Below are 10,358 nucleotides of genomic sequence, written 5' to 3'. Positions count from 1 at the left end.
TGATGTTCTTGATGTCATCCCACAACTCTTCTGGTCTTCGGTCTTTAGTGTTTAATGTATCAAATCTGTTCTTCAGATGATTTCTAAATTCAGGTAGGATATATTCAAGGTCATATTTTGGCTCTCATGGACATGTTTTCATTTTCTTCAGCTTCAGTTTAAATTTGCATATGAGTAATTGATGGTCTTTCCCTGACCTTGTTTTCATTGATGATATAGAGCTTTTCCATCATCTCTTTCTGGCAGATGTAGTCTATTTGATTTCTATGTATTCCATCTGGTGAGGTCCAAATGTATAGTTGTCTCTTATGGTGTCTAAAGTAGGTATTTGAAATGAACAAATCATAGATTTTGCAGAATTTTACCATGTGTTCTCCAGCATCATTTCTATCACCAAGGGCATGTTTTACAACTACTGATCCTTCTACTTTGCTCCCAACCTTTCTTTCCAATCACCAGTAATAATCAATACATCTTGATTGCATGTTTGATTGATTTCAGATTGAAGAAGTTGGTAGAATTCTTCTATTTCATCCTCACTGGCTTTAGTGGTTGGTGCATAAATTTGAATAATAGTGGTATTAACTGGGTTTCCCTGAAGGTGCATGGATATTATCCTATCACAGACAGCATTGTACCTCATGACTGATCTGGATATGTTCTTTTTGACAATGAATGCAACACCATTCCTCTTCAATTTGTCATTCCCTACATAGTAAACCATGTGGTTGTCAGATTCAAAATGGCCAATATCAGTTCATTTCAGCTCACTAATGCCTAAGATATCGATGTTGATGCATTCCATTTCATTTTTGATAACTTCCAATTTTCCCAGATTCATACTTTGTACATTCCGTGTTCCAATTTTCAATAGATGTTTATAGCAGTTTCTCTTCATTTTGAGTTGTGCTCCATCAGCAAATGAAGGTCCCATGGGCTTTTTTTCCACGGGCTGTACTCCATTCACAGCCCGTGGAATGTGGCCAACTCTACTTTGAGAGGGCAGCTCTTACCCAGTTGCATTTTGAGTGCCCTCCAACCTAAGAGGCTCATCTTGCGACGCTATATCTGACAGTGTTTCTCTGCTATTCATAAGGTTTTCGGTATCTAAATATTCGGAAGCAGTTTGTCCCTCCTTCTTCGTAGTCTGTCTTCATCTAGAAGCTCATCTGAAACCTGTCCACCATGAGTGACCCTGCTGGTATTTAAAATACCTGTGGTATAGCTTTCAGAGTCATAGCAACTCATAAGCCACCACAGTATGACAAACTGACAAATGAGTGGTGGACAGCTTGACATAGACTTCTTAAATTCAATTAGCACTGGTATTTATTAAAGAATCAGCAGACACGAAATATGAAGCAATCGCACACATTTTAGAGCGGGTACATTGGTCATGATGTATTGAATCCATTTTGAAACCTAAGACCTTTAGCAAGATAAAACAAAATGTAATAGGGAACAACGGAATCTACTAATATCCTTGTTGTTAAGTGCCATCGAGTCCAGTTTGAACTGTTAACCTTACAGTTTAGCAGTCTTGTGCTTATCCTACTATACCACACCAGGAATCCATTACTAACATCTTTTGCTAATTGCCTTCCAGTCGGTTCCGACCCATAACGACCCTGCATAGGTGTCTGAGGAGAAGCTGGTGAGCTTGAACTGCCGACCTTGCAGTTCAAACAGCTTTGCAGTCTGGCACATTAACCTATAGCTTTACACCCGAACATCCTTAGAGTGTAAGGAAAGAAGAGGGTAGATAGAAGTTGAATAACAGGAATTGTAAGGACAAGAGACATTTCAACTATGCACCATAATTCTAGTGAGTTTTCACCAATTCTAGCATAAATATGCTATTATTGTTATTAAGTGCCATTAAGTTGTTTCCATCTCATAAATATGTACAATAGAATGAATCACTGCCCAACCCTGCACCATTCTCACAACAATTATTATGTTTGAACCCACTGTTGCAGCCACTGTGTGAAACCTTCGTGTTAAGTACTCTTATTGAATTGGTTTCTTCATTTTTCTGACTGTTTTTCAGAGCCCAAGCTGAGAGATTACATGACTTCAATTGAAAGAACAGTCAAGGCAGTCATGAATGACCCCAATGTAAAAGTAAGAGAATTGATAGATATTTTTATTTGGTTAATGATAGTTTTAAGAATAAATTAAATGACTCTGATTCTTAAGAACCAATTTATGAGATTGCTTTAATAAAGAATTCAGTGATCAATTCTATTTCTAAAAGAACAATATCTTTTACAAAAAGATAAGCTACACTAAAATAAAATCCTAAAGTACATTCAGCTCAGTAACTTCTCAGTGTAAAATAAAATTTTCCATGTCATTACTCTGCTGTAGTCGTCAAATAGTTTAATAATCGATTGCTAATTACAATGATAATCTCTCTTCATCTAAAACATAATAAATCCTGAACACCACTCTTACCATGGACATCCTATTTTCCAACCAGGAAGCACTTAGTGAAAGTTTTGCTGTAGTATGTTGCTCAAATATTTCCTGATTAATTAATTAATATATTTGATGTTAAAAAAGATATACAACTTCTTCTATGACAAATCAGAGAGCCATTTGTTCTTTGTTTTGTTTTGTTTCAATGAAAATCACAGTTTGTTTGGGAATAAAACCCTACACAGAAGTCAATGATGATGAGAAAATTCCCCTAAGACTTTTATTACTTGTGACTATGCTTAAAATAATAAAAACTAGGCAATAAATAAAAATGAAGTGATCATCAAAACCAGATCCATTAACATACCAACCCAATAGGAGAAATATGAGAAGAGTGTGTTGTTGTTGCTGTTGCTGTTAAGGGCCTTTGAGTAGGTTCTGACTCTGTATAGGGTTTCCAAGGAGCAACTGGTGAGTTTGAACCACAGACCTGGTGATTCAAACTGACCTGGCAGTCCAGTGCTTATCCTCCAGCACCACACCAGAACTCCATACTAGTTTAGGGAGAATAAAAGAGCACAGGAATTTTAAAGAAGGCCAGCTGCCTAGGCAAAAAAAAAACATAAAATGGGTGTGCATTTCCCCCTGCCTCATGCAGACTGCTCAGTGTTTTCATACTAACAGCTTCTACCACCATACAGCCATGCCTTCCTGGTCTTTTCTTTTCTTTCCCCCTGCCATTTAAAGTCATTCACTAAAGGATTAAACATGAGCTTTCTGTCCTGTAGGAAAGCAATTTGATAAATAAATTAAAACCAAATTATTAATAAGTGACAATTTTTGTTGTTAAGTGTTGTCAAGTCGTCGGTTCCAACTCTTAACAACCCTGTATAGGGTTTCCTAGGAGCAGCTGGTGAGTTCAAACAGCTGACCTTGCAGTTCAAACTAACCTTGCAGTAATCCAGTGAATTATCCGACAGCATCACACCAGGACAGTAAGTGACAATATAGGTTCATAGTTCCTTATTCTAATCTCTATGATTAAATATATGTCAGAATTCATCATTTTTTTATATTTTAAAAATGCATTACTGTGATTGTTGTCGTTATGTGCCATTGAGTTGGTTCTGACTCACAGTGACCCTGTATAGGGCATCCAAAGAGCATCTGGTTGGTTTGAACTGCCAATCTTGTGGTTATCAGTCCAGTGATTATCTTACAATGCCACACCAGGACCCCATAACTGTGATATTGTTGTGCTGTTATTGAATAACATCAAGTTGGTTCTGACTCATAGAGACTCTGTACAGAGTTTTTGAAGAGCAGTTGGTGGATTTGAACTACCAATCTTTGGGTTTACAGTCCAGTGCTGATCTTACAGTGTCACACCAGGAGTCTGTGGTGAATAGCTCTATATTACATATAATAAATAAAACTGTAAGTAGCTTTGTATCTATTCAGTTTGTGTCTTGCTATCAAATGAGTTAGTGCCAAACTTAAAAAAATCCACCATTCTAAGTGTTTTGGATTTTGAAATGGGATATGAAGCATCGTGGACCTATACTTAAATATACTATCTGCCACTGAAGACTTCTAAAGTTATGCAATATTTTAGCCCAAATCGATTATTTTAGCCCAAAGTTATCAAAATGTCATAAAGTCTAGTAAGAGAAGATCTGTCTTTGGATGCTGGAAAGAAGAGTTTGGCTAACAAGAATTTTTTGGTAACTTAATCATAACCTAAACATGCTCCATTTATTTATGGCAATAGATCACTCAATTTATATTCTTGTTTATGCAGGTTTACAATAAATGATCCATGAAGTTTAAATAATAAAAGAAGCTAAAATTTCATTATTCCCAACACAGCAAAAATTCTACAAATTTATTTTTCTTACTGCAGGTGAGAAATTCCATCCTTGCCCTCATCCAAACCATGTGTGAAAAGAGCTACATTGAAGCCCGAGAAGGATGGCCCCTGATTGATTATGTCTTCTCCCAGTTTGCAGCATCCACCAAGAATCTGGTATGAAAAGGGTGTCGTTTCAAGTATTATGTGCAGTAGCTTAATAAACCGGCTTAATAAAAAAAAGGGAGGGGCTAGAGTTTGCTCTAATAATTAGTTTTAAAGTTCTATTTCAACCTTACTACTTTTATCAATAGCTTTTCAGTCTCTAGTTTTCTCAGTTCTTTTTTACTGATATAACTTCTAAATTATACTAAACACAACCAGAACCAGTTACCACCAAGTCTACACCAGCTCATGGTGATTTCATGTGTGTCAGTAGAACTGTTCTCCACAGGGTTTTATATGGCTGGGTTTTTCTTAATCAACTCACCAGGCCTTTCTTCCAAGAACATTAAGGACTGTTAGCAAATGATTTGTGTAATCTTTCTTAAAGGAGAAAACAATGAAAACTAACTCCCATGAGGATGAAAAGGGGGAGAAATCTGTCCAAGAAAAAAGCCTTGAGGTCTTAAAAACCCTGGACCCACTGGTCATTGGAATGCCACAGGTAAGGGTATTTTGTCAACACTTATGGTTGGCTTTGTTGTTGTTTTTGTTAAGTACCGTGGAGTCGGTTCCAACTCATAGTGACCCTGCACAGGGTTTCCGAGGCTGTAAATCTTTACGGGAGCAGAACGCCTCAACTTTCTCCCGCGGAACCGCTGGTAGTTTCAAACTGCCAACTTTGAGGTTAGCAGCCCGATTCATAACCACTACGCAGTGAACTAAAAGCAAAGAAAAGAGACACGAGTTCAGATGTAATTCATAGCAACTGGAGTTGACTGATATAGTGGGAATGAAAACATGGATGGGCATGGAAGATACGATGACAAAAGGAATGAACTTGGCTAAATATAAATGGCAAGAAAGTGGAAGACATTGAAGATATCACCAAAGTTTCCATTAGGACAAAGTCTTTTTTTCAGGGGACATGAAACACACTGATTAAAGAGACCATAGATGTTCCAGATATCCAAAGTCGGAAGACCACAGCCCGAAACCCAGAGTAACAGCAACTGACTTGCTGTCTTCTCCCAGTAGTTCTCATGTGGGAAGTTCCCCTCCTCCTTGGAGCTTTTGGAAGTATGTGGGACATTTTGGTCATCACACTGACAAGGAGTTTATAGGTACTTGATGAGTAAAGCCTAGGAATATTACATATGGTGCAGTACCTGGAACATTAACTAACAGTGAAGAATTGCCCTGTCCAAAATTCAAACCACAACCCCATGAGAAACACTGGCCAACACTCACTACAATAAGCAGTTGAATATTAATGTACCACAGAGATTCCATTTAATGATTTCATTTGGCTTGACCTTAATAGCAAAATGATAATGAATGAGAGAAAAGTTTTGAGAGAAAAATTAGAGAAAACCACATCGTGAGGACCTGTAAAAAGTAATAAATGATCCTTGCATTTTCCCCTGTGTTTTCTCCAGATGTTATGGTCCAGAATTCTGACTTTTGTGGTACCAGCAGAATATAATTGATAAAGAATTCAACCATCCTTGGAATGAAAAAGGGTAAACAATCCTTGTATCTTTCCCTATATTTTCCACAGGTGCTATGGCCAAGAATCTTGACTTTTGTGGTACCAGCGGAATACACAGGAACTCTGGCCCACCTGTTTAATATCATCAGAATCTTAATTATGGCAGAGGAGAGGAAGAAACTCAATGCCAAGGAGTCGACTGCACTTGTCCTATCAACTGGAGCTGGTCTGTACATTTAAAACCATAACAAAGCTTTCCTCTGATGAAAGAGGTGTTTCCTATAATACTCTGATCTGATATCCAACCCCTATCTGAATTTTTCAGCCCCCACTTACAGTAATAATGAAAATTACTTTCTTTTTCTAGTGAAACTTCCTTCACCACAGCAACTTCTCGCTAGACTTCTTGTGAGTGAGTTACAAAGAAACAATATGGAATAAATTTAAGCTGATAGAGATCATCAAATTCCAAATAAATATTAATAAAAATCATACACCTATTCCAAATCTCTGAAATAACATAATAAATCTTGTGCTATATTAATGGAGTCCTGGTATGGTGCCGCAGGATAATGTACTACACTGCAAGGTCGGTTTGAACCTCAAGGTGTGCAGTTCAAACCCACCAGTCACTCCTTGGAAACCCGATACTGGGTCTCTAGAAGTTGGAACTAACTCTATGACACTTAAAAACAACATACTAATAACCCTCGTGGAGATTTATTATTGGCAAATTGTCTTCTTTTTCTGAAATGCTTATGGAAATTTATATTTTTTAAGTAAGCGTAGACTGAATCTGATCCATAGGTATCATTCAAATTCTATGTCTATCATTTGGAATTTCCTCTTCTCCCTTTGACCATATCTGTAGCTGTGCAGCACTATTTTTGCATGCTTTTAATTAGATAATAGTTATATCTGTGTATTGATATCTTCTATTTATTATTGGATTGTGTTTTATACATTTTTTTCTCACCTTTATACTCAGGAGAAAAATTGGAGTTATGGGTTGTCTAAATATTAGATTTGCTCTAGAATAAGTCAGAATGGCCTGTAATAATTTGCAAGAAGATTAGCCTATGTAAGAATCAAGGCAATCCAGAACAATGGTAAATAAAAAGGTAGATACGCCTGAATTAATTAGCATTTTCTATCCCATCTTTCAGGTAATATCTATGCTTGCCAGTTTAGGGAAATTGGTTGGGGCTGGTGCAATAGGACTTTTGAAGATTTTCCCTGATATAATTCATCCAAAATTGGTAGACCTCTGGAAAACGCGGTTACCTGAACTCTTGCAGCCTCTGGAAGGTACAAGGAAGCTGGGTTAGGTTTTTATCCAAAGAGGTAACACTAAGAAATGAGACACCAGTTCTGTCTACAGTCATTATTGCTCAGTTCATACAATTAAAACAATGACTAGGATATGAAAGGTATACAGTTATATTTTTTCCTTCACTCTTCATGTTCTATTTGAATGTTCTTTTTAAAAAGTACTCTATCAAATACTTGTACAAGAGGACCTAGTGGGTAACATTCTTAACAGGAAATTTCACTTTTGCTCCAGTCTTTATTTTTTCTTTTGATATCTTTCAAGAAGGTTCATTTAGATTCAGATACTTCAAATAAGCTTATTTCTGCAGTTACTATTAAAATGAGTACAAAGTCTAAATTGTCATGAAGACTTTCTGACCCCCTGACTAGCCCTTCATAGATGCCAGGATAGTACATTTCATATGAAGTAACCACTCTGTGTAAGGAGAGAGTGTGAAATGGAACCCCAATATCCACAGAGTTCTGGCAAAGAAGAGTTTTTGTCTTGATTTTTTTTTTTGCAATTATTGAAACAATTTCTATTTCTAGGCAAGAACGCTAGTATCGCACTATGGGAAACTATGCTACTTCAGGTAAGGGTGCGTTCTAGACTAACTGTTGAAGAAACAAATTAAAGTTACTCATTTTAACTAAAAAAATCTAAGATCATTTTGAAGGTTTCACGTACTAATATTTTTTAACTGTGCCTTTCTTAAGTCTCTAATTTTCAAGTTATTTCCTCTCCTTGAAACTGCTTTCTTTTATCAGTCATATTAAACACACACATACACACAGATACAATTTCTATGCTCCTAAACACAATTCTTCCTGAATGTGTTTCTCACAGTCCTTTTCAAGATATCTAACACACAAAGTGCAGCCTTGTGCTCCTTTACCAGAAAAGAATCTTCTCTCAGTCAGAAACGTTATGGACCTTGGAAACATAATAGTACCAGAGACAATGTCAAATCTCAGAAATGGTAACATGCAGACAAGACATGGACTTTGGCTTTACACGTGTTTCTGTGACCTACAAAGAAGCCAAGGACCTCATGGGCAGGGAGCTTTTAATATAGCAGAACTTCAGTTCATAGATCACCTACAGTACTATACGTCTGATTTCTTTAACAAGTTTAACTTTCTGTAGCCTCCCCAGAGTACCTCCACCTTCTATCTCGTCCCCTTCCAGAATCAGGATCTCTGGGGATGGTATTTGAAAACTGACATATTTAAAAGGTTCCCACAAATAATTCTGAATCCTATTGTGGCACTGTAGGATAAGCATTGGACTGGTAACCACAAAGTTGGTAGTTTAAATCTACCAGCCACTTTAAAAAAAAAAAAAAAATTTGTGTGTGTGAATTGAGTGAAGATTTATAGACAAGATCATCAGTTTTACATTCAGCAAATCATACACTTGGTTTGACCTTAATTATTACAATCCCCTCCATGGAACAACAGTTATCCTGCTTCCTCCCTGTGGCTACCATCTCCATTCCAACAATCTTCCCATCCTTCTCACCTTGGTCCCTACTTACATGTTGTCCCTTTGTTTCTGAATGATTGACCCTTTCATCATTCATAATTAGCATCCCTTACTAGTGTTGTCATTTCCCCTATTGCTTGGCTTAAAGTTGTGCCACGAGGGTGACATCCTGACAGAACTGAAGGGTGATAAACAGCCATAATCTCAGGTTCCTCCAGTCTCTTTCTGACCAGTAAGCCTGGCTTTTTGTTTTTAGTTTTGTTACATTGCTTTATCCAGGACCTTTGTGATCCCTTTCAGAGTTGTTGGTAGTGGTAGTTAGGTACCTTGTAGGTCTTCTTGTCTCAAAGTCTTAGGAACTGATGTTCACATGTTACATTGGTAAATTGGACTAGTTGATTTCAAGCATCTTCAATTTTCAACACTATTCTTTCTTCTGCACATGGAGAGACAGCAACTCGTGAGCTTTTAATATCCTTAACACTACTCACCAAAGTGGGATCATGTTGTCTTTGTGGACTATGTTATGCCAATTGACCATGGTGTTCCCTGAGACTATGGTCCTGAGCTCCCAGGCTCAGATACTCATTGCCTTAAGATATTTGATAATATCTCAGAAATTTTCATTACTTTGCCTGCTGTATACTCCATCACATTCATGGTTACACTTGCAGGAAAGGTAAAAACTCATGAACCAATATCCTCTTTCAAACTCTTATAAATCTGTGGGATATATGTTGTTGTTGTTAAGTGCCGTCGAGTCAGTTCGACCCATAGAGACCTTGTATAGAGTTTCCAAGGAGCAGCTGGTAAGCTTGAACCTCCAACCTTGCAGTTTAAACGGCTTTGCAGTCTGGCACATTAGCCCACAGCGCCATACAAGGACTCATATTTATATAGTTAGTTATAGTTATAGTTATAGTTATTGTTCTTCTTAAATGTCATCAAGTCAGTTCTGATTCATAGCGAACTCATAGGGTTTTCTATGAGTTTAAACCAGACTCTCGTATATATATTCCACTCTTCCTCCCATACCCACTCAGCATGTGTCTCTGTCCATGTACCTTATCCTCAGAATATTGTTGTTCCAAGGTATATATATGTCATGAGGAACCAGTCGCTGGAGAAGGATATCATGTTTGGTAAGGTGGAGGGTCAGAGAAAAAAAGGAAGACCCCCAACGAGATGGATTGGCCAGGTGGCAGCATCAATGGACTCAAGAGTAGCAACAGTAGTGAGGATGGTTCAGGATTGGGCAGTGTTTTGTTCTGCTGTGCATAAGGTTGCTATGAGTTGATACCAACTTGATGGCACCTAACAACAACAACAAATATATATATTCCAAGGTTATATATATGTATGTGTGTGTGTGTGTGTTCATTCCAAGGTTTATATATATATACTTAGAACAACAATGTTCTGAGGGTAGATACATGGACAGAGACACACGCTGAATGGGTATGGCAGGAAGAGTGGAATATATATATGAGAGTCCAGTTTAAAGCACAGGACCACAAGGTCAGTTTAAACCACAAGGTTGGTGTTTCAAACTCAACAGCCACTCCAAGGAAACCCTATACAGTGTTGCTATGAATCAGAACTGACTTGTGGCACTTAACAATAACAATAACTATATA

General features: G+C 37.4%; 1 protein-coding gene across 1 annotated transcript in view; it reads left to right on the top strand.

The window, feature by feature from the left end:
- MROH2B (maestro heat-like repeat family member 2B) overlaps positions 1-10,358 on the top strand; it is a 117,280-nt gene that overhangs the window by 13,298 nt on the left and 93,624 nt on the right. The window contains exons 2-7 of the mRNA XM_006875399.1: positions 4,424-4,447; positions 4,824-4,937; positions 5,994-6,150; positions 6,292-6,332; positions 7,091-7,232; positions 7,785-7,828. Coding sequence (XP_006875461.1) covers positions 4,833-4,937; positions 5,994-6,150; positions 6,292-6,332; positions 7,091-7,232; positions 7,785-7,828 — 489 coding nt within the window. The 5' untranslated portion in view covers positions 4,424-4,447; positions 4,824-4,832. The remainder of the gene's footprint in view (positions 1-4,423; positions 4,448-4,823; positions 4,938-5,993; positions 6,151-6,291; positions 6,333-7,090; positions 7,233-7,784; positions 7,829-10,358) is intronic.

This window comes from Chrysochloris asiatica, unplaced genomic scaffold (assembly GCF_000296735.1).
Source record: "Chrysochloris asiatica unplaced genomic scaffold, ChrAsi1.0 scaffold00325, whole genome shotgun sequence".
NCBI classification, from domain to species: domain Eukaryota; kingdom Metazoa; phylum Chordata; class Mammalia; order Afrosoricida; family Chrysochloridae; genus Chrysochloris; species Chrysochloris asiatica.
This window is presented reverse-complemented; position numbering and strand designations above follow the sequence as displayed.